The sequence below is a fragment of the Culex pipiens genome, chromosome 1 (assembly GCF_016801865.2).
Source record: "Culex pipiens pallens isolate TS chromosome 1, TS_CPP_V2, whole genome shotgun sequence".
In the NCBI taxonomy this organism is placed as follows: domain Eukaryota; kingdom Metazoa; phylum Arthropoda; class Insecta; order Diptera; family Culicidae; genus Culex; species Culex pipiens.
Window position 1 is genome coordinate 86,926,692 of NC_068937.1, and position 24,958 is coordinate 86,951,649.

General features: G+C 39.6%; 1 protein-coding gene across 1 annotated transcript in view; it reads left to right on the forward strand.

Moving 5' to 3' along the window:
- The window catches only part of LOC120422133 (uncharacterized), a 464,835-nt gene that overhangs the window by 270,996 nt on the left and 168,881 nt on the right, over window positions 1-24,958 (forward strand). The window contains exons 6-9 of the mRNA XM_039585507.2: window positions 16,898-17,104; window positions 20,962-21,107; window positions 21,304-21,454; window positions 21,577-21,707. Of these exons, the coding sequence (XP_039441441.1) occupies window positions 16,898-17,104; window positions 20,962-21,107; window positions 21,304-21,454; window positions 21,577-21,707 (635 nt within the window). The remainder of the gene's footprint in view (window positions 1-16,897; window positions 17,105-20,961; window positions 21,108-21,303; window positions 21,455-21,576; window positions 21,708-24,958) is intronic.

Genomic DNA, 24,958 nt, shown 5'->3' on the forward strand with positions numbered 1-24,958 from the left:
CGGCACTAAGCCATCCCCCGGCACTAAGCCAACCCCCGGCACTAAGCCAACCTCCGGCACTAAGCCAACCCTCGGCACTAAGCCAACCTCCGGCACTAAGCCATCCCCCGGCACTAAGCCAACCTTCGGCACTAAGCCATCCCCCGGCACTAAGCCAAACCTCGGCACTAAGCCAACCCCCGGCACTAAGCCAACCTTCGGCACTAAGCCAACCTCCAGCACTAAGCCATCCCCCGGCACTAAGCCATCCCCCGGCACTAAGCCATCCCCCGGCACTAAGCCAACCTCCGGCACTAAGCCAACCCTCGGCACTAAGCCAACCTCCGGCACTAAGCCATCCCCCGGCACTAAGCCAACCTTCGGCACTAAGCCATCCCCCGGCACTAAGCCAATCCTCGGCACTAATCCAACCATAACTTTTTAGCACAAGATCACCAGATATCAGCTGCACTGAAGGATCAACTGTATCGTTGCTTCAAATCAGCCGTACGATTTGTACACAACCTTCGCCGACGTGATACCACAGCAGCTGTCCGCAACTCTATCCTTGGAATTGACTTGCCATCGAAATACCGCCTAAGGATCTGCAGTTTCATTAGACAAGCCGACTACGACAACCTACCAGACTACATCCATCAACACCTGCAACGCAGTCAGCAGCAGCGAACCCGCTGCTTCATCATCCCTAGACACACCACTTCAAGCGGAAAAAGTGTCCTGGTTCACGGAGCTACCTGCTGGAACGGTTTACCAATCGATTCTACTTAATTTTAGTTTAACGAATAGTTACAGTACTCAGTTTGTATGGATTATTTCTATCAATTATATTGTTCCTACAGTTACTTCCTTGACCTGATAAAAAAGTTGTTAACTAACAGGTTATCGTTATAAATAAACGCACAAATTACAATTACCTAAGTACACGCTTGCAAAAACAGTTCACAAGGGCTGTCAAATTTCTAACCTTAGAACCGAGTCAGTTTCAGATTGAACTGAATTAAGCGCTGAACTGAAATGCGGCAACCATGCCTAACCAGCTTCCAAACGAATGCACCAATAGAAACGCTCTTTGAATTATGCCCACAAGATTCCAATCACTTCAACCGACTACCAACTGTTTTCCATTTTGCGAGTGAAGAAATGAATCAAAATACCAGATTAACCTGTCGTCTTGTCTCTAGTGACCCTATTTGAATGATATAAGATCAAGACAACTTTCCTCTGACTGACTGGCATTCTCGATTGCGAGATTCCTACTCGAAACTAGGTTACCGAAAGCTTGATCGTTGAGGCATTTGCAAACCCTATTTTTACACCTTAGCTTCCATTCCATTCGAACTGATGACCTTTGGCGTCCAACTGCCTACTTGCGACTCCACCAAAACAGGACCCAGGGAAACGACTCCTACCCCTGGACTGATCAGACAAATCACGTCTCGAAAAATGCCACCGGGACCTTCTGGGATCGAACTCAAGCCAACTGAGTGAGAGGAAACTACGCTTACTCCACACCACGTGTCCCGACTCCTCTGACCTTTATAACACAAAAAAAAGATGCTATTTAAAACTTAAATTACGGCCGTTTGTTATCCAAAACGAAGACTTTTAAGAGGACCCAAAACTGAGTACAAAACTGAAAATCAAGTCAAACCTAACTGACCCTCATTAGCCGTGTAACTATGTAAACAAATGCACAATGTGATATTTTTCATTCAACTGCCACCGCTTACGTGTACACGCATACACTCTTACTGCTTTCACAATCTCACGCACCCGCTTACATACTTACAGATTGTTGTTCTTATAATTCCTCCTCCACCTCTTCACAAAAATTACCGTACACTACCTAAGATTTCCTGAGACACTTCCACTTTCACTGGATATTTTTTCCTCGTCGCCAATGTAGACGTTGGGCCAGAGGAAGACGCGGATTATTAATAAAACACATCACTGGCGGCTAATAACATTTATTGCCGCCACCACTCGCGTGTCCGACCGCGGTACACTCTGATTGTCACTCACTAACTCTTCTCATCTCTAGACGTCAACCATAGTTGATCTGTCAGCCAGTGTTGACCAGGGTTAGATTCCTACAATATCCAGGAATATAACAGGTGTTCTTTTTGGTTTCAGGCCATTTTATCAACAAAAAAAAAACTTTGTTGAAAGACCTGCTGGACGGTGAAATGTTCCAGATCAGTACGTGTCACGACCACTTTTTGAAGCACCTAGAACCGTGGTATCCTACAGGACTTGGCGGAAGTGAACTCGAAGAATCGTGACATGCCCAGGTGGAGAAGCTTCAGGACCACGTAAAGATCCGGAACCAGAAGCAGCATGGGAATAACTTTGTGGCCAAATTGCTTTAATTCGTTTGCTGAAAGATGTCCAGTTTCGGGTTTTGCAAGCCGTCAAGGAAGTGAGTTCATCGAAACCGGAACCGGAGAGCTAGAAGGAACCAGGCCAAGTGATGGTCAAGTGTCGCGAAAATCATGAAAAATAATTATTTTTATTTTGATAATGTGCAAATAAATGATTAAGTTCAGTATTAATGTATTTTCTGTTTCTAATACGAATAATTCAATTCTAATAGGAATTGTTTCCAACCAAAATGACGTTTAGTGTAATTTTACACTACCAGATCGACTGATAGTTGGCTCATGTAATATTCAAATCAGATGTTTTTTTTTTTTTTTTTTTTTAATTTATATTTATTTTGATTTTCTCTTCCATGTACATTCATTCAGTTAAAATATTATTGAGTGTCCAATCACAATCGATGACTTTTCACCTCAATTTTAAATACTAGCAACTTTCATTTATTCATGAAATATTTAGCTTTCGCTATTCAGTGATTTCAAATGTAGGATGTCCTACATGTACAAAAGGGAAAAGGGATACCTTAAAACTAACTTATAAACTATATAAAGAGCGGATCAATGCAGCTGAAGACTGCAATGATTTTTGTCGAAATGCATCAATTATCTTATTGGACATAACATCCAAAGTGTCAACTTCGGCTAATTGATGAAGTTCACTGGTGCTGAACCAGGGAGGAAGTTTCAGAATCATTTTCAGAATTTTGTTCTGAATCCTCTGAAGTTTTTTCTTCCTGGTTAGGCAACAGCTTGTCCAGATCGGCACAGCATAAAGCATGGCAGGTCTGAAAATTTGTTTATAAATTAACAGTTTATTCTTGAGACAAAGTCTAGAATTCCTGTTTATAAGTGGATACAAACATTTAATATATTTGTTACATTTAACCTGGATACTTTCAATGTGATCCTTGTAAGTAAGGTTTTTGTCAAAAGCAAGTCCAAGATATTTCACTTGATCCTCCCACTTTAAATTTACCTCATTCATCTTTATAATGTGATGACTTTTTGGTTTAAGAAAATCAGCCCTTGGTTTGTGAGGGAAAATAATAAGTTGAGTTTTTGCAGCATTTGGAGTAATTTTCCATTCTTTCAAATAAGAATTGAAAATATCCAAGCTTTTTTGTAATCTTCTTGTGATGACACGAAGGCTTCTACCTTTGGCGGAGATGCTTGTATCATCAGCAAAAAGTGATTTCTGACATCCTGGGGGCAAATCAGGCAAGTCAGAAGTAAAAATATTGTATAAAATTGGACCCAAAATGCTTCCTTGAGGGACGCCAGCACGTACAGGTAGTTGATCAGATTTGCTGTTCTGATAACATACCTGCAGAGTACGATCCGTCAAATAATTTTGAATAATTTTCACGATATAAATCGGAAAATTAAACCTTTTTAATTTCGCAATCAAACCTTTATGCCAAACACTGTCAAATGCTTTTTCTATGTCTAGAAGAGCAGCGCCAGTAGAATAGCCCTCAGATTTGTTGCTTCGAATTAAATTTGAAACTCTCAACAACTGATGAGTAGTTGAATGCCCAAGGCGAAATCCAAACTGCTCATCAGCAAAAATTGAATTTTCATTAATGTGTGTCATCATTCTATTAAGAATTATTCTTTCGAATAATTTACTAATAGATGAAAGCAAACTAATGGGCCGATAGCTTGAGGCTTCAGCAGGATTTTTATCCGGTTTTAAAATCGGAATTACTTTGGCATTTTTCCAACTACTGGGAAAATATGCCAAATCAAAACATTTGTTGCAAATTTTGACCAAGCTACTTAAAGTTGCTTCAGGTAATTTTTTAATTAAAATGTAAAAAATGCCATCTTCACCAGGGGCTTTCATATTTTTAAACTTTTTGATAATAGATTTTATTTCATTCAGATCCGTATTAAAAACATCATCTGATGAAAACTGTTGTTCAACAATATTCTGAAATTCTATTGAAATTTGATTTTCATTAGGACTCAGAACATTTAAGTTGAAATTATGAGCACTCTCAAACTGCTGAGCAAGTTTTTGAGCTTTCTCCCCATTAGTTAATAAAATATTATCACCATCTTTTAAAGAAGGGATTGGTTTCTGAGGTTTCTTAAGAACCTTTGAAAGTTTCCAAAAAGGTTTGGAATAAGGTTTAATTTGTTCGACATCTCTTGCGAACTTTTCATTTCGCAGGAGAGTGAATCTGTGGTCAATAACCTTTTGCAAATCTTTTTGAATTCGCTTCAGTGCAGGATCACGAGAACGTTGATACTGTCTTCGGCGAACATTTTTCAGACGAATCAGAAGCTGAAGATCGTCATCAATAATGGGAGAATCAAATTTGACTTGGACTTTAGGAATAGCAATATTCCTAGCATCCAAAATTGCATTAGTTAAAGATTCCAAGGCTGAATCAATATCAGCTTTGGTTTCTAAAACAAAATCATGATTTAAATTATTCTCAATATAATGCTGATACCTGTCCCAATTAGCTTTGTGGTAATTAAACACAGAACTATTGGGTCTGGTAACTGCTTCATGAGAAAGTGAAAAAGTTACTGGAAGATGATCAGAATCAAAATCAGCATGAGTCACTAAAGGATCACAATACTGACTTTGATTTGTCAAAACCAAATCAATTGTTGATGGATTTCTAACAGAAGAAAAGCAAGTTGGCCCATTCGGATATAAAACCGAATAAAGACCAGAAGTGCAATCTCTGAATAGAATTTTACCATTGGAATTTACTTTTGAATTATTCCAAGATTGGTGTTTGGCATTAAAATCACCGATGATCAAAAATCGAGATCTATGCCGAGTAAGTTTATTCAAATCCCCTTTGAAATAATTTTTATTTTCCCCAGTGCATTGGAATGGCAAATATGCAGCTGCAATCATAATTTTCCCAAAAGAAGTTTCAAGTTCAATGCCCAAACTTTCAATAACTTTTAACTTAAAGTCACGTAACGTACTATAAGTCATACTACGGTGGATAACTATTGCAACTCCACCGCCATTTCGATTCATTCTGTTATTGGTTATAACTTTATAATCTGGATCACTTTTCAAATAAGTGCCAGTTTTTAAAAATGTTTCGGTTATAACAGCAACATGCACGTTATGAACTCGTAAAAAGTTGAAAAATTCATTTTCTTTCGCTTTCAAAGAGCGAGCATTAAAATTCATAATATTGATGGAATTACTTAGATCCATGATTAAACTTCAGGGTAAGAACAACATCATTCGCAAATTTTAATCCAATCTGGATAGCTTCCATCATGGATGTAGCATTACTCATTGTTTGAATCAAACCAAACAGTGAGTTTTGCAAAAAAGACATTTTTTCAAACGTAACATCGCCGAGATCAGAAGATCCCAAAGCGTTGCCAGCAGAAAAATTTTCAAATGAAATTTGAGGTACCTGCCCAATTTGAAAATTGGTAGAGGATTTAAAATTCGTGGATGAACCCGAACCCGAAACGACGTTGGCATAAGAAATGCCATTGCTGTTACCTAACTTTTCCACGGTAGGGGTATTGTTCGAGTGAGACAGCACGAACGTTTGATTTAAAGATGCAGGTACAACCTGACTTTGAGAAAATTTCGGTTTGGATTTCGGCTGATGCTTAGCACGAGAATCCAAAACCTTTTTTCTGATGGGGCAATCCCAGAAATTTGATTTGTGATTTCCACCACAATTTGCACATTTAAATTGGGTGACTTCTTTCACGGGACAATTGTCCTTGTCGTGAGAAGAATCCCCGCAAACCATGCATTTTGGAACCATGGCGCAATGATCAGTACCGTGACCGAATGCCTGGCAACGCCGGCACTGGGTCAGATTCTGGCCATTGCCGCCATGTTTCTTAAAATGCTCCCACTTTACCCGTACATGGAACAAAAACTGAACTTTGTCCAAAAGTTTCAAATTGTTGATTTCATTTCTGTTGAAATGAATCAGATAAAATTGTGAAGTCAAACCAAAGCGAGAAATATTCCCGTTTGATTTTTTCTTCATTGGTATTACTTGGGATGGGGCAAAGCCAAGCAACACCTTAAGTTCGTTTTTGATCTCATCCACCGACAAGTCGTTGGAGAGACCTTTCAGGACCGCCTTGAATGGACGAGCATTCTTGGTCTCATACGTGTAGAAATTGTGTTTGTGGTTTTTCAAATAACCAACAAAAGTTTGGTGATCTTGTAAAGATTCCGTCAACAAGCGACATTCTCCTCTTCGACCAAGCTGGAACGAAACCTTCAAATTGCAAGTTTCCTTGCAATTCTTCAGTTGCGTTCGAAAGCTGGCCAAATCGGAAACGGAAGTCACTACAATTGGCGGAGCCTTTACTCGTTTCTCGACGGCAGAAGGCTCAGTACGAGGAGAAGGATCCTTGTCAACAGTTTCGGATAAAACACCGAAACTATTTGCCAATGGGATTGGAGGATTAACCTCACTTTCAGAATCAGAATCAGACCTCGGATGAGGCTGTTTTCTTTTTCTGTTTCCGTTAGCCGGTTTAGCGTTCAAACGCTTCACCGACGTAACGATCAAATCTTCAGAAGATTTGCGTTTACCTTTGTTTTGACGCATTTTGCATGCAAAGTTCTCTTAAAAAGATGGCTTCGTTTGTAAAATACAGCAAAATTTCAGGTGGGGTTAGTCTTGAAAAGACTGTTTAGAATTTTGGAAAGTAACTCAGGTAGTCTTTAAAAAGACTGTGAATTTTGTTTGAAATAACTCTGAGCTTAGGTAGTAAAAAATACCGCAGCTCTAGTGTCCGTTCACCACGAAGGTTCGCAAGACACTGTTCAAATCAGATGTAATTTTCTGTCTTATACGACGCTCCAGTTATGTGCATCGAAAAGACAGAAAATTACACGATTTTTTCGAAGTGTGTATTTATAAATAGAATTCCTCTGATTAAACTTGTCAAAAACTTCAAAAGTGGTCCAAGTTGTCACCCTAATGAGGATCCGTCCCATGTAAGGGTGTGTGTTAGTGAGGTGTTGTGTAATAATCATACGAGATTTGCCTGCTTTACATTCGCTCGTAGTGCAGCCGTTGCATCAGGGGCCAGTTGAAGGGGGTCGAACAACAGGATAATGGCGAAAATAGGGCCAACATGGCGTGTAGATTCTGGAACCTGGGCCAGGGCGATAACAAGCAATATAAGGCGAAATTGGGATGCATTATCAATCGGCGGAAGCAGACACACATACATCACACAAAAATAGCTATGCAATCAGGGGAGAGTCTGCATCGACGAAGAGTTAACAATTCCGAAGTCCACACACTCACACAAACACCCACAATCACACGTGAGGGAAACCCCGTATGGAGACGACGTGATTACTATGATTTAACGAGCATTTTCGTGTTGATTTGAAGACTTCTGATAAATATGAATTGTTGTTTGCGAGGGAAAATTACACCTTTCCTTGCACTACAATTGTCACTATTTCATGAACGACATGGAAGTTGAACTAAACTCGTCGTAAAGTTTTGTCAAATTAGGATTGACTTCTCACAGCACAGGAGGAGGCGTGGCCGAATGGTTAAGCTGTCCGCTTTGTAAGCGGGATCATGGGTTCGATTCCTATGTGCTCCAGCCTTCCATCGGATGGGGAAGTAAAAGATCGGTCCCGGCTTAGTTGTTGTTAAGCCGTCAAGTTTTTCCAAATGTAGGTGTCGTCTCCATGCTATAAATACAAACAACACACCAAACCAAGCTTTCTCGGGTGGAATCGTTGGTGGCGGTTGGACTCGCAATCCAAAGGTCGTCAGTTCGAATCCTGGAGTTGAAGGTTACTTGGAGAACAAAGAGGTTTGAATGCTCTCCTCATACAAGCCTATGGACTCCTATGATCGAGCAGAAACATGCAAAAGACCTGGGGGTTGTAAAAGTGGATGGTTCGATGGCATCGATCTTCAAAAGATAGTCCTTATCCTTATCAATTACATCTTTTTTGAAGACACAAAAAAATGAAATTTATTCTACAATACTTTGCCATTCAGAACGCTGAATTTGCCAGAGGTATATTCACTGTTCCAATATTATTTTTACTATTTGCATTTAAAGAAAATTGTTCAAGGAATGCGATAGAAATAAAATTTTGACCCTCAAATGGCTCCCAATATTAAATCCTTTCAGTGCATGTTTTAAAACGTTGTTTTGACTAATTTGCCATTTTTTTAATGTTTTTATCACTATCGTGTTCCCTGGAAAATTTAGCATTGAAAGCATTGAAAACCTCAACCTAAACACAGATTTTTTCTTAAGAGGGCAATAGGGTCTAAAGTCCTATGAACCATTTGATGACACTTTTTTTCATTTTAATGCACTTGTTTTTGAAAAAAAGCCATATTTTTGCCCGTTACCGATAATTATCGATATTACCAACGGCTGTTTGAAGGTACAGATTGTACGATGCAACATTTTTGCAATATTCTGAAAGCAATTTGTAGGTTTTGTTCAGATCTTCAAAACGCTTTTTGAATGTTTTAAAAATATTGTATGGTTTTAGAGAAATCGACGGTATAAGAAACGTAACGCTACCGCGTAAAAAGAGGTTTCTCTGAATTGCACTTAAAAAACATAACAGATCGAGGATTGAACCATCAATTTCTTTGTTGTTGACCCTTCAAGCAACCACCGTGCCATGGAGCGTTTGATTAAATGAGAGGGACAGAGTGTAGGAGCGCTAGGCCCGGCTCCAGGAGGGCTTTTTGACTGTCCAACCTTTCCACTGTGTTGAAGGGAATTTCGTGGCAGCTATCTTGTGGGCTTTCAACTTAACTCTTCGTTAATGTCCGGAAAGGACGGATTTGCCACTCAAGCGTTCACCAACGACACAACTCTAACTTGTGCAACACAGCTTCAAGGCGACAATCGGCGAGTGGACTGTATTCACGACGACTTTTCCTCCAGTGGACTCCTTTGGCCAGGATGCAAGAAAACAGCTTGTTTCACGATGTTTACTGCTATATTTACAAGCTTAAACTGGCTTTTTTTTTTTCTTCACAACTTATTTTTATTAGGTCCTTTTAGGTGCTACGACCAGGTTAGGACCGAGGATCAAAAATACAACAAATAATAAATAATAAAAAAAAACGTAACTGAATCAGATGATCATTTTCTCGTGCCATGTGTCAGCAAGTGTGCGATCACGTCAATCTGTTCCTCGGGTGTCTTGCACTGCCTCAAGCGAACTCTGTATTCTCGGTAAATGGCCCACAGCTCCGACTCGCTGTACAGCATCCGTTCACCTTGTTGCTCCTTCGGGGTTGCACCGGCGTCGGCGCCAGTATTTCCTTGACTTCTTCCTACGGGACGAGGATGTTTATCTTCCGGTACCGCTCCAGGTAGCGGAGGAAAATCCGCCGCGGTAAACACGGCTCCTGCAGGAGTCTGTTTGTCCTTCTTCCATGCTGGCGGCTTCGGCTTGGACGCCTGCTGCCTCGACTGGATGAACTGCGCACGTTTGGGACAGCTGCGGTCCAGACCCTCGTGGGATCCAGAACAGTTGACACATTTCTTGGCTTGCGTTTCTTCTGCTTTGCACTTTTCTGTGTTGTGGGGACCCCCACAGCTGCTGCACCTGGGCTTGAGATGGCAGTTACTGGTTCCGTGACCGAACTGCAAGCAGTTCTTGCACTGGGTCACGTGCGGTTCTTTGTTCCGGTAGGCCACCCACCGGACGACGACTGGTCCCACTTTCTTTACCTTGCTACTCAACTCCTTCAGACTGGTGTGCCCCTTGGGGAAGAGCACGATGAAAGGCGTCTCATCGATGGCGGGAAACTGCTGCTTCCGCCTGATGGCGTGTACTGCCAAGACGTCCAGCTGATGTTCCGTCTTGAGCAGCTCCTTGATGTAATCCGGTTCCACGTTCGGGAGACCTCGCATTACTACCCGGTGCGGTCTCGCACTGCGCTTTCCGTGCGTGTAGAACTGCACCTTGTTCTTCGTCAGGTGGGCTTGCACCGTGTCGAAGTCGTCGCTCGAGAAGCACGTAATTTTTGTGCCGTACCGCGTCAGTTTGTGTTCCGGCTGGACATCACACGACGACATCACCTTCGCAAGGCGGGCGAAGCTCATTTCTTTCACCACCAGCGGCGGCTGCTTCTTCTCCCCGGCCGACTTGCCGGTTGCTGGTACCACGGGGATGGTTTTTTCTGCTGCTGGGTTCGCATTGTTGTTGTTGTTGCTCTCCTCCGCTAGCGGGCTGAACTTGTTGTTGCTGAGCAGTTTCTCCACATCGCCGTCGTTGCCGCCATCGCCGACGTTGATCTCCTCCTTAGCCTTCCTGCGGCGAACCTTGACCACGGGACGAAATTCGCCCCCGTCCTCTCCTCCTCCTTCGGAGTCTTCCACCTCCATGCCCGTCGCCGCCTGCGTCTTGGGTTGAAACCCGTCCGGTTTCTCCCACATACTTTTCCTCAAGGCCGCGTTCCAGTAGAACGTCCTTCCATTCTCAGCCCTGTGCTCCGTCCACTCACTCTCCACCGTCGCGGCCGCCGCCATGGCCGTCGGCGAAAGTTAACAAAACACCGTCAAAAACGCGCTAAGCTAGCTCGAAAGACGACCAAACCCAACGAAAGTTGAACAGGGAGTCAAGCTTAAACTGGCTTACGGACTAACAAAATCATTTGGTTTTTAAAGCTAAAACTTTGGCAATTTTTCCGAATCTTCTTTTCATTATTTCAACAAAATTATTCTCGTTATTTAATCTCCTTTCGAGTGCGCAATCCTTTTTCCCTAAACCATGTACACGCCACTTCTTCTTTCCATTCATTTCCTTCGTTCATCCCTACTCCCTGCTCTACTTTAAATACAAATACTAACACAGAAACATGGTTAACTGACACTGTGGAAATGGATGGATTATGCTTGCAAATTTACTCTACCTGACATTGTTAGAAAAATCACATCGGTTGGAAACTATTTCTTCTGAAATTAAAATCATTTCTTTGGCAAATCAAATCTACTTTGGCGTTGGCGCCAACACAGAGCACAAACACGTCCTTCTTTTTGATTTGTCAGAAGATATGAGTATTGGCGAGGACTGCAGATCGCTGACATGTTTACACAAGGGCAAAATTGGTATACGGACTTGCGTCAAAATCTGTTATTTTTTTAAGCAAATTCATTGTGACAGATTTTGATACATATTTTTTTCCTGTGGGTGTGCTTACCTGTTGAAAATTAGCCGGTTCAAACTTCGACTCCGACCCTGGTGTCTCAAAATTTGCTGACTGACTCTTGTTTCTTAAAATGATCCAATTTCTCCGACTCCGACATCGATTTTTGAGGATAGGGTCAAAAGGTTAGGAATAATTAACTTCATAAAATGGCCTATTTTACAAAATTAAGAGACAACAGGTAACTTTTTAAAAAATTCCGCAGCGTTAGAAGGTAGCTGGGAAGGCCAGCTATTGTTTAACAAATCGAGTTTTGTGAAAAAGTTACCTGTTGGCTCGGAATTGGCAAAATAGTTCAAGCTGTCAAAATGCTTATCCGCCCTTTTCTCGTGTTGCTCCAGATATTATAAATTCTATAAAATTCTTCAGAGTAGATGATTATTTTTGCATTCTTCGGCAAAAAATCGCTCGAATGAATAAAAATACCGTTTCAAACTTCAAACGAAATGCCAACTTCTGCCGCTACCAATCAAGTTAATATTTGAAATTTGAGCTTAGCACACCTAGGGATTTATTCCCGTGAAATTGATTAATTTTGTCACATTGTAATATCTATACATCGATGCCTCTGTTCTCTCTTGTACTCTTTTGTACTCTTGTTGCTGGTTTTCCTTTCAAGTTAGCATAAGAGAGCACAGAGGCATCGACATGTCAATTTAAAGTTTTCCCTGTAAATGTTTCCCCTGATTGAAAGCTTACTTTCAATAGAAACCGGAAATTTCAAATTAAACGTATGACAATGTACAAGCGTTAAACCGGCGTTCCTAGTATTATTACTATTGTTTTCAATTAATAATTCATGAAACACAGCTAACCTGTCACTCATTCGTCTAGCGGGGCGGTACAAGCGACTCCCGACTATTTCAATGTTATTTTTTGTGGGTGTGTTATGAATTCCACTGCCAAAAACTCGTGTGGAGGGAGCCTTCCCCGGTGTAGTATAGTTTGATTGTTTTCCAGCGTTTTCCATTTTCCAAGCCCCTCGCGTGCAGTTTTGAAGCCCACTTTGTGCTCCCAGACAAAGCTGGATTAGACCGGAGAGGATGGGAGCCCGCCCGCGCGAGCGGTCTAATTCTATTTGGACACCTAATGCTAGTTAGTAAAACTTTGCGGCAAATCGGTTCGAATAACCTCCTGCTGCACTGTTTGTATGTGCTCCAGCGGGAGTCGGTAGGAAGGTCGGTATTTCGAGCTGCAGCAGCAGCCAGCCCCCTTCAATCCGTCAGGCCGTTTGCTGATGCCCGTCAGTCGGAATTCGAGGCAGCCGGCAGAATTTTCGATAGGCCTCATCGTGTTTTCTGTTTTGTGGTAATAGAATTGAAATTGCATCCACACAAGTGCATCATCGGGATTCGAGCTTCATATTTGTTCAGCTTAGCGTTTCGGTATCTACATTTCAAAATGATTCAAACCCCTTCAGCTATGCAAAGTGGCAGCCGCGTCCGCGATGGGAGCGAACCGGGAATTGGACGGGCCTTCCTTTTTGGGGGTCGGTACACCAACCTTTTGGCGATGAGAGGCCACTTGTGCTGGGTACCAATTTTGAACTGAGAATGGATCCATCCCCCCCGGGGTCCACTGTCTGACGTTCTGGAGCTCACGTGAGAATTATTTCATGTTTTCTATTAGCAATTCCCGGACCATGCGAGCAGCAATAGTTAATTTAGCTACTGGTATGGCGTGTGGTAGTGGTGATGGTGGTTCGACGATGGATTGATTATTTATTACGTTTGTAATTCCCGTTACAGCGCCACTAACTGAATAAATCAACAGGCTTTACGGGAAAAATCGAAACAACACGAATTATAGCACTCAGTTATTGTAATGTACTAAAGTGGAAAGTCTTTAGTGCCCTTAGTTGAAATAGGCGTGTAAGTGGCGTTAGTGGTGATGTATATTAATAAACGGTTCTATATGCAGGGGTGTAATTAACAGTTGATCACATTGGTACCGTGAACCGGGGTGACTTTGATAGGATTTCAATTTGTTTCTAGAATATTTTCCAACAGGTAAGGTTTTTCTCAAGATTATTATTTTTAAAACATGTACTAGGGCAGACCACACAAAGTCCATGCACTATTTCAAAAAAAAAGTTTTTAAAAAAAAAGTACGTTAAAAATTCTTAGTTTTAATTCTGGGGTGACTTTGATAGTCATAGTTTTTCTTGTTAAAATCATATTTAAGATGTTCAAAATTTATTTGTACGCTAAATGATATAGTTTAAAAAAAAAACATTGTTTGTATTTATTTAACTAAGTGTATAAACTTTTTAGCAAAATACATATAAATTTTAGGTAAAATTGTTAAAAAGTCGGAATTTTGCCTGAAATTTGTTAAAACTAGTTTTGTTTATAAAATTATCGATTTATATTGCATTTTATACTGAATTCGAAGTATGAATCACAAGTTTTCACATTTTACATGAAATTTGTTCAACTGAAATTGCCTATAAATTTGGTGATTTTTTTTAATTGTGTTTCAAAAACACATATTATTTATTAATTACAAACTTTTTTAACCTTCTCCTATTGCAAAATTGTCCAAAGAATCCGAAAATGCATTCCGTTTTCCGATTAAACATCATGCTCATTGAGAAAATCATGACACTTTGAGAAGTTTAAAATCATGACTTTCATCAACATTTCCTTAACTATAGTTAACTAACTTTTTAAACTTTTCAAAATTTTATGAAAAGTTCTTCTTGAGGTACTTTGAACACTTCTCTACCACGGTCAGTATGTTTCTAAACCATTCCATACGTATTTTAATTGTACTCTTCATTTTGCGGAAAAATTGCAAACCTATCAAAGACACCCCGGCTATCAAAGTCACCCCGTTTTACGGTATATTGCATAACAGTGTGTTTTGCAACTCCGGTTCAAAACTTCCAACTGTCATTCCGATGTTACAAAATGGCTCGTGCTGAAAAAATTATCACTTTGCAAATTCATAAGCTTTAAGAAATGTCGGAAAGCTATATTTGATTGCTGTAAAAAATAAGAAAATAAATTTTCCCATAATTTCCTTAATTGCCTGATAGCTCCGTGCTGACACAGTACTCTTCAACTCCTTTTGCATGGTTAATTTTTAATGCTGCCTTTTCAGCCCCAACTCTGAGAGAGCAATAGCTGGGTGAAGGAAATTAAACCCGAAACCCCATTTTCCACGGAATTGCGCGTGCGTTCAGAGTGAAAATTGTTAACATTTCATTTTCGGTACATTTCACCTGTGATGGAATGATTTGAAGTGGGTGGAATTTTACCCGGCACCGCACCGTTCGTATGTTTTTCAGCGTAATGCGTAACGCAACGCAAACACCACATCCACTGTTGAACTGAACATTTGGTCGAGGGTGAATCTTCCTGCTGGTGGTTCTCTGTACCGTGGCTGAATGGTTCTCTGTGCTGTGCACAATTATGTAAGCTGAGATTTTTCCAGACACACGAAACGCCCCAGATGAAAAGCTCTCTACATCACAGACATTCCGGCGTGTCTGTGAGGCGAATTACATCACCAGCGCCACCATCAGCACCGCCGTGGGGGTTGAATTCCAGTTTAAAAAATAGGCAAGTTCTCGGAATGCTTCAAGGTTGAACTTGAAATCTTATCTAACAGGTCAGAATGAGAACGTGGAGTGGAAATCTCCCATGTCGCGTTGTAATAAAAACAAAAATCTAAGATCAAACAACAAAAACCATTTTTTTTCAATGTTTTTGTCAATATTATTGAAAATAATGACCATAAAATCAAAGGATTTTTTTTGTGCACGAAGATAAAAAGAAATAACATTTTGATTCCAGTAGAAACACTTTATGTAGGGGAGAGTGGGGAGACTTGATCCCCGGGGAGACTTGATCCCAAGCCTGTATCTCGTCAGCATGTGGGTAAAACAATTAGCTTTGTTCTAGAAAGTTGTGCGAAATTAACTAAAACTCATTGTAGAAAACAAAGAAAAAAAATAAAAAATGTTTAGATTGAGTTACACACATTTTTCGAAGAAGTGCTGCAAAAAACTTCCAAGAGATCTTTTTTCTTTGTTTTGATAAGTATAGAAAACACTCAAAAATTATTCAAAAAAATATTTTTTATACATGAATTGTACGATAAACATATCAACTCTAAAACCCTTACGCATTTGACGTTAAATTTATCGTCATACTATTTTTACAATCAATTGTTTAAAAAAGTGCGTTTAGGGAGACTTGATCCCTGCATTTTTACAGTCACTGGAATCAGCCTCAAGATTAAATAATTTGGCTGGGTTTTCGTACATAGTTTCCTTCAGTATAGTTGTACATAACTAACTGCAGTTTGAACCATTTTTCAAAAGTTTTGTAAACAAAAATTACCAGCTTTTGTAAACATGCTCAATTTTGGTCTAAAAAAGAAAATTTTAAGTTTTCAAATATTTCACATGCTAAACTTGTTATATTTTGAACACAAACGTACAGGTTTAATGTGAAATTGCTGTATCTTATAGAAAATTAAAAGTTTGGATGAATAAGAAACATTTTGCTTAAGATTTCTTCAAAATGTTGAAAGGGGGATCAAATTACCCCCAACATTTTGAAAATGCCGGTTTAAAATATTTTTTTAAAACGCTTGGCATTATTCTAAGAGTTTATCTGATGAAATACCCTTATAAGCCAAACATAGTTGAATGTTTAAGCTTTCAATTCATGCAAAAAGATCATAGTTTTGTGAGAAATTGACAGAGTTATGTGCGATACAAAAAAAGGGGATCAAGTCTCCCCACTCTCCCCTACTGTACAGAAGTAAGTCAACTGAATAGGCAGTTACAAGGAAAAAACCTCCTACCACAGTGACCGGAATAAAACCCTTATCGACCGGTACCATTAAGCGATCAAGGGTGGAATCGTTTTTGCCGGAAGTTTTTAAATCATAAATTCCTGGCTGTGTGTGTGGAGCTTGCCTCCTCTGAACTGATCCACCGATACGTACAGAGACCTCGAGCAACCGAACCAGTTCGGTCAGTTTGGTTTGGCCGGACCATCCATAAGTGTGGTAGGACCCGGATTCGTCCTGCAGCAACTGTATTTGCTTTTGAGCGGAAACTGGATTCATTTTTGTCGGAGTCCTCGCTCCATGCCCTCCTCCTTTAGCTCTATGCAAACATCATCGTTATCATGTAGATTTCGCTTGCAACTTGAATCGTACACTTCCCTTTTTTTTTAGTGTGAGGCCAAACGAAACAGGTGCCGTTTTTCCGACTGTATTTTTCTCATGTATTTTTCCTCTTCTTTTTTTCCCCTCTACTCTATCAACTGAATCCTGGCACTGGCGCCCGCTGTGAATCCTGTTGACTCATTGCAGGTCGACCGGAACCGACCGTAACATGGCTGAACGGCGACGAAGTGATGCAAACAGGTGGCGGCGTATCGATGGGCCGCCATGTGACTGTGAATCGCCTGGAGATACACAAAATAACACGCACCGCCCTGAACAACACGTACAAATGTCAGGCGTCCAACACGGTGCTGGTGCCGCCGGCGGAACGGAGCGTCCGGGTGGAAATGCTGCGTAAGTACCCGGAATCGGGGACTGGGTGGTGGGGTAGGGTAGGGGGTGGGGGTCAGATCCAGGTGCAGTCATTTGATACATGGCCAGTTGACATGCCATTCCATGCTGCTGGTGTAAATCTACGTTGTCCTCTAAATGAATCGTCATTTGTTCATCGCTTGCAGCTGCCGCAAACTGCACATGGGTCAAATGTAGGTACATGAACGGATAAATTACTGCAACGTTGGCAGCTTTACATCGTTCATGGGGTGTTTTTAGAGTGCAACAATTTCTCCTAAAATGGGCCAAATAGTTTGCCGTTGGCCAACAATATGCTTTTTTGTCAACAGTTTATTTGAGTTTTTAATTTCTTATTTCCCGGGCAGACGGTAATAACAAAATTCATGCGATTTCAATAACAAATATTGTTAAAATAACAGAAAATGGTATAGAATCTTCTTGAAAAATCAATTTTTGCATAGGGGCCAAGACAACTTTGGAATAACTTTTTTTGTTATGGAAGAATATCTTCTGTTATTGGGATGATAGGATTAGTTGTTAAAATAACAAAAAATAATAACATAGATTTGTTCGAAGAATAACTAAATATGTTATTAATCTGTTATTTAATAACACTCCAATAACAAATAAATCATAACGAAGAATAACAAATCATGTTATAAATAACATAAAATGTTATTGGGCTAGTATTTTTTAAAATATCAAAAAAATGTTATTCCAAAGTAATTGCCGTCTGCTCGGGTTATCGTTTTCCTTTCTATCACAGAATTTGCACTTTACTCTTGTCTCGTTTTCCAATTTCCCACTCATCTTTATTCATTAATCTTTTCTCATGATAACTAAGTTATCAATTCGCGTTACTTACATATTAACCCACTGGCAGTCGAATACATGTACTTTGTACACACTTTGTAAGGGCACTTGTATGGAACGCCAAAACACGCGTTTAAAGGTTATTTTGATACTTTTTTCCTTTCACGAATAATTCCTTCTCGTAAATACCAACTATGAACAACAAATTAGGAGTTATTCAGGATATACATATAACTTAATCATCAACATGGAGATTTTGGATTGTATTAATTAACAGCACAAAATTGTCCTTCTCTTTCTTCCTTACATTTGTGATAGTTTGATAAAGTGCAGTGCTCTCGTCTCAAACACCTTAAAGTTAAAAATCAGTCATTTTTTTAATTTTTGATATTAGGATTCGACTCTGAAGTCTTAAGAACAATTAGTTTTAATGGCTGACCTTGAATAAACAAAAACAGGAACACGCAATGTTAACAATAACAAACACATTTTATTTGGTGGACCATTCTGTGTATTTTTCCGAAGTTTTCAATTTGGTTACAACTGTTTACGGTAGTCGTGCTTGTACCTGTGTCAAACGCGTTTTAACCTGGCATCCCTTTGGCCAGTTTTTGCACTCACATCAAATTTCAGGGTGTGTCAAGATAGCACGACAAGCTTGAGACTTTTTTCATATGAAGAGCGAGAAAAATGCACGCAGTTTTATTTTTATTTTTATTGAATATACCAGGATTCAAATCGAATTTTGAGGTTCTGTGGATGTCAAAAGGTGAGGCATTGTAAGCTGCACAAAATGGCGTTCTTAACTCAATTTGACCCAACATGCACGTACGACAATTTAGCGCGACGGTATGTTGTCTGTCAAAATACATTTTTCTCAAATAAAGAAGAAGTGTTTTAACAAAGACTGGTTTTGCCTTCCTCACCTCAATGAGGAAAGGCTATAAAATCAAATTCTGAACAAATGTCTGTGCGTGAGTATGTCTGTAAGTCCGTGCACCACAAAATATGCACACGATTATCTCCGGACTGGCTGAACCGATTTGGACCGTTTTGGTCTCATTCGATCCGTCTTGGGGTCCCACAAGACCCTAGTTAATATTATGAAGTTTAGATAAGTACTTCAAAAGTTATGCTAAATAAACGAGTTTAGCTAAACTTCGAAAGATTGTCAAAAGAGTGGGTTTTGTAAGAAAACCCGTCATGCAATATATTGGTAAAAAGGTATTTGAAAGAACTTTCCAACGCTTTCAAAAGATTGAAGATCTGACAACCCCATCAAAAGTTATGAGCACTTAAGTGTTATCAATATACTTGTTTGAGGCCGGATCCCAAATATTTTGATAAAAAAAGTGTCCGGATCTATCATGCATCCCATCGTTGATTAGTTAATCAAAAGACCTTTCCAACGAGCCCAAAAGATTGAAGATCTGACAAACCCATCAAAAGTTATAAGTACTTTAGTGCTTTAAATACACTTTTTTTTAGGCCGGATCTCAGATATTTTGATAAACAAAGTGTAATTTATACACTTTTTAGAGGCTGTGTAGTGTAATAACTTTATGAATGTGAGGAAGGCTCCAACCACCTAAAGGTGGATTAAGTAACGTTTTCTTCTGTAGTTAATTTTATAAATATGTTTGTTTTTATTATGTATATTGTGCTAGTTAAGTATGTTATCTAAAGTTTGATTGTAAATATCCTCTATGCCATTTGGATTGTAAAATCTGTTGATGATACGAATGAAATGTTGATATTTAAGATACTATTTCGTCTGTGGTGTGCTATCTTGTGACAATGACCATTATTATCACTTTTCGAGAAAATCGATTTTAATAGTTAGGTGATGAATATTTTCATAACTATGAATCAAGGAGTCAAACTTTCAAAACAATCGTTTTGCATACTATCGCTCAATAAACGTTTCAAGTTTCATCTAATTTGGTTACACCAGTTGAATGATACAGTAAATAACGTGAACAAAAACCTAATCTGAAAAGCACGTTTCACAGGCGTGCTTTGAAAGTGATAAATGTACTACGCCTTTCAAGTGTGCATTGAATTCCCTCTCAGCACTAATTTGTGAAAAATAAGAAAATCATTCCGCAATTAGAAAGAACATTTTTGAACGATGTTTTGTAATGCTAAAATAAAAAAATTGGATAATTGGATCATCTAAACATCACCACAAATCACTGAAGAAAGAATCGTCCCGATTGATTGAGTAAGCGACCAGCGATTTGAAGTTACCGTTCCAACTTTTTTTAAGGAGGCTCGGGCGTCCGTGTAAGTTGGACAAGCGGTGGGTGATCCAGTGTTGATTATCACAAAACGTCATCATTACCCTATTTTTGGCCTACATGGTTTTAGTCACAAGATAGTATACAATCGACGATTTGGAAAATTTTATTATTTAGGTTATTGTTCTTTAAAAGATAAAACATCACATCATCACCCGTACCGTACCATTCAGGGCTAATCGTCATCATACTTTAAAAACTATCTTTCCTTTCTTTAGAAGCTTAACTTGATACAAAAATCCAGTGCATTACAGAAATTGTCACACTTTATTGAATTTGTGCAGAAGTTGCAAGTATTCCTCAACTCCCAACCGATACATTGTATACAGACGAAACACGATTGCAATGTCTGACAACACATTCCGGGAATTTTCTTTCGATACCTTGTCGTTCCTCAAAGGGTTCGCCTTTGGAGGATGCAACATTCCCAGACGAGAGCTGCTGCTGCAAACTGCCTCACCTTTCGTCTCTTGTTTCCAGTTTGTCAGGAACCATGTTCAAAGTGCCTGTGTTGTAAGCTGTCTGCTATTGTTCCCTTCCTCCCCCTCGCATGTCCAGCTCTGGGGAAATCAGTCTTCTGTCTAGGAGCACTGCAAAGCGTAAAATCAATAAAACAAATTCTAAACAAATCCCTTTATGGTACTCGGTTTTCAATTCTCGTCTTCATCATAATGTTCACATAAAGATTGAGTGATTTTCTCTCCATTTCTGTTTCTATTCTTTGCTCTGCTCTCCAACTCCCAGTGAAGCCAGTGTCGGCATCCATGTCGTCCAAGCCGAAGCAATTAATTTCAGGCCAGGACTACAGCGTATCCTGTGATGTGGAAGGATCAGTGCCCGACACCGAGATTAGATGGATGCAAAACAACCGCCCGTTCACCAAAGCAAAAGTGAGTTAACGTACATGTCTTGTCTTATTTCTTCGTAACTTGTATGTGTGTGTATGCGCGTACGTATACGTGTGTCTATTTTTGTGTACCAATTGGATTGGTTCTGGTTTTCGATATCAACCACATAAGTTTCATGCAACACTTGCTAATTCACTTTGACCACAACAAAGGCTTTTTAAACCTTGTGCATTTTCAGATTAGAACTGTTAACAACAGTTCGATTGTGACATCGGTGTTGAGCTTCCAACCCAGCTCGGAAGACGATGGAACTGTCCTTAAATGTGAAGGTTCCAATCCCAGGCTGCAAAACTCAGTGCTGGAAGATTCCGTCATCATGAACGTTCTCTGTAAGTGACTTGTTGTTTGAACTTCCTGAATTATTCACCCCGGCTACCCTTCAAGTTAGTTAGGTCAACTTTTCACATCCCTTTCTTCTTCCCATTTCACTTTCCAACCTGCAAACACCCAGATCCACCGCAAGTGACGCTGTCCCTCGGATCAACGCTTAATCCGGACGACATTAAGGAGGGCGACGATGTCTACTTCGAGTGTCACATCAAGGCAAATCCGAGGGAGCACCGCATTACATGGTCCCACGATGTAAGTATACGCGATGACCGGGTGTCCGGTTCACTGCCTGCCCTCTGTTCGGATCGTTGAGGTTGCAGCTCTGTCTTTGAGTTGGACGCGGTCTTCCTCGCGCTATCCGACTGCTGCTGCTGCTGCCTGACGTAGATTAAGTGGACGTAACGAGAAAATGTGGAACAGTGGACGGGATAATTCATTTAATTTTCCTTGCCCATTTCGTGTTGCCCATCAGCGGCGTTGCGTGTCTCTTTCTGATGGGAAATGGAAAGAGAGAAGACAAGATACGAAGTTAGTTTGAAGCAGTATCAGATTCGTCTTCGTCGTGGGCGTTACGTTGATTGTAGAAGGGGGTCATTTGCCAGTAACGTAGCTGTGACATAAAACGAAGTTGACTTTATTGCTGTCGGCCACCATTGCTAGTACCAACCACTAGTGTCTTCCTTTTTATCTACAAGGACTTCGCCGCCCTGGGCTCCTAAGTGTATGAAAGTATGGCACGGAGCGACGGCGCCGAATACCCATATTTACACAAAGAATTTTTAGAGCGCCCGCCGCGGGATTCGAACCGGCGACCTCTGGATTGGAGTCCAGTGCGCGGTCCGATTGATCCACACGGGCGGGACATAGCTGCACTCAAAAAATGAGTTCGTGTAAATGTAAACAGAGTTCATGCCACCGGGAACCAGGAAGAAAACTGTTCAACTTTTATAGTGCATTGCACCATGAAAGTGAACAGTGTTCTTCCTGGTTCCCGTTTTAATGTATGTATTAATGTATTTGAAAAAAATCTAGCCTGACATTTGAAAGGTTTGAACGAAAACTTTAAGAGCGGTTTTGAAGGTCTCGGGAGCCTATGTTTTAAAATTCGATTCGCGTGACCTTTGTCCTGAGGGGTAACTTTTGTCCCTGATCACGAATGCGAGGTCCGTTTTTTGATACCTCTTGATGGAGGGGCGATACAACCCCTCCATGCGAAAAAAAAACATGTTTTCCAATATTTTGCAGCCTGAAATGGGATGAGATGGAAATGTGATGTCAAAGGGACTTTTATGTAAAATCTTTGATGGCGTACTCATAATTCCGATAAAAAGTATTTTTCATCGTTAAAAAGTTAAAAAAAAACTCTGCCGTTTTTCGTTACTCAACTGTATTTTTTGTTAAATACACAGAAAAAAAAATCATGGTATATTACATCTGGGAAGGGGTACATATTTTATGTCAGAAAAAGGTGTAATTTTACCTCTGGAAATGTGTAATTTTACCACTTTTCTGGTGTAATGTCACTTTTTCAGTCTAAATTGAGGTAAAATTACATCATAAAAGAGGTAATATTCAACCTTCCAAAATTACAGCTTTCAAATTTACATTATTTTTTTTCTGTATATGTCATTTTAAGAAAAACTTAATGCACATTTCGAATCAACAAGGGTAAGGGGTCTAAGGGTAATTTTTACGTATGAGCAATTCTCTATGAAATCGGTCTTTTTCTTATATCATAATTTTTTTTTATCCGGCTGAAACTTTTTTGGTGCCTTCGGTATGCCCAAAGAAGCCATTTTGCATCGTTAATTTGTCCATATATTTTTCCATACAAATTTGGCAGCTGTCCATAGAAAAATGATGCATGAAAATTCAAAAATCAGTATCTTTAGAAAGATTTTTTTGATCGATTTGGTGTCTTCGGCAAAGTTGTAGGTTTGGATAAAGGCTACACTGAAAAAAAAATATACACGGTAAAAAAATGTTGGTGATTTTTTATTTAACTATTTGTCACTAAAACTTGATTTGCAAAACAACACTATTTTTATTTTTTTTTATTTTCTGATATGTTCTAGGGGACATGAAATGCCTTTTTTCAGAAATTTCCAGGTTGTGCAAAAAATCTTTGACCGAGTTATGATTTTTTAATCAATACTGATTTTTTCAAAAAATCGAAATATTGGTTGCAAAAATTTTCTACTTCATTTTTCGTCGCATTTTTGGTCGCAAAAATTTTTCAACTTCATTTTTCGGTGTAAAATCAAATTTGCAATCAAAAGTACTTTAGTGATTTTTTGATAAAGTACACCGTTTTCTAGTTATTGCCATTTTTAGGTAACTTTTTTGAAAATAGTCGCAGTTTTTCATTTTTTTTAAATAAGTGCCCATGTTTTCCCACCCTTGAAAAAAATATTTTTGAAAAGCTGAGAAAATTCTCTATATTTTGCTTTTTTGAACTTTGTTGATACGACCCTTAGTTGCTGAGATATTACCATGCAAGTGTTTAAAAATCAGGAAAATTGATGTTTGCTAAGTCTCACCCAAACAACCCATCATTTTCTAATGTCGATATCTCAGCAACTAATGGTCCGATTTACAATGTTTAAACATGAAACATTCGTGAAATTATCCGATCTCTTTGAAAAAATATTTTCAAAATTTTGAAACCGAGACTAACATTTTAAAAGGGCGTAATATTTAATGTTTGGCCCTTTTGAAATGTTAGTCTTAATTTAATTTTTATTTCAATATTGTTTTCGAAAAGATCGGAAAATTTCACAAATGTTTCATATTTTAACATTGTAAATCGGACCATTACCATACCGGGAACCGTGGTGTAGGGGTAAGCGTGATTGCTTCTCACCCAGTCGGCCTGGGTTCGATCCCAGACGGTCCCGGTAGCATTTTTCGAGACGAGATTTGTCTGATCACGCCTTCCGTCGGACGGGAAGTAAATGTTGGTCCCGGTCTAACCTAGAGGTTAGGTCGATAGCTCAGTCCATGTGTAGGAGTCGTCTCCCTGGGTCCTGTCTCGGTGGAGTCGCTGGTAGGCAGATGGACTAACAATCCAAAGGTCGTCAGTTCGAATCCCAGGGTGGATGGAAGCTAAGGTGTAAAAAGAGGGTTGCAATTGCCTCAACAATCAAGCCTTCGAACACCTAGTTTCGAGTAGGAATCTTGCAATCGAGAACGCTAAGGCAATGCTGTAGAGCGAATGATTTGATTTTTTTTTAAATCGGACCATTAGTTGCTGAGATATTGACATTAGAAAATAGTGGGTTGTTTGGGTGAGACTTGGAGAACATCAATTTTCCTGTTTTCAAAAACTTGCATGCCAATATTTCAGCAACTAAGGGTCGTATCAAAAATGTTATAAAAGCTAAATTTAGAGAATTTTCTCAGCTTTTCAAAAATATTTTTTTCAGAAATGGGCAAACAAGTGAACTAATTAAAAAAAATGGAAAACTGCAACTATTTTCAGAAAAGTTACCTAAAAATGGCTA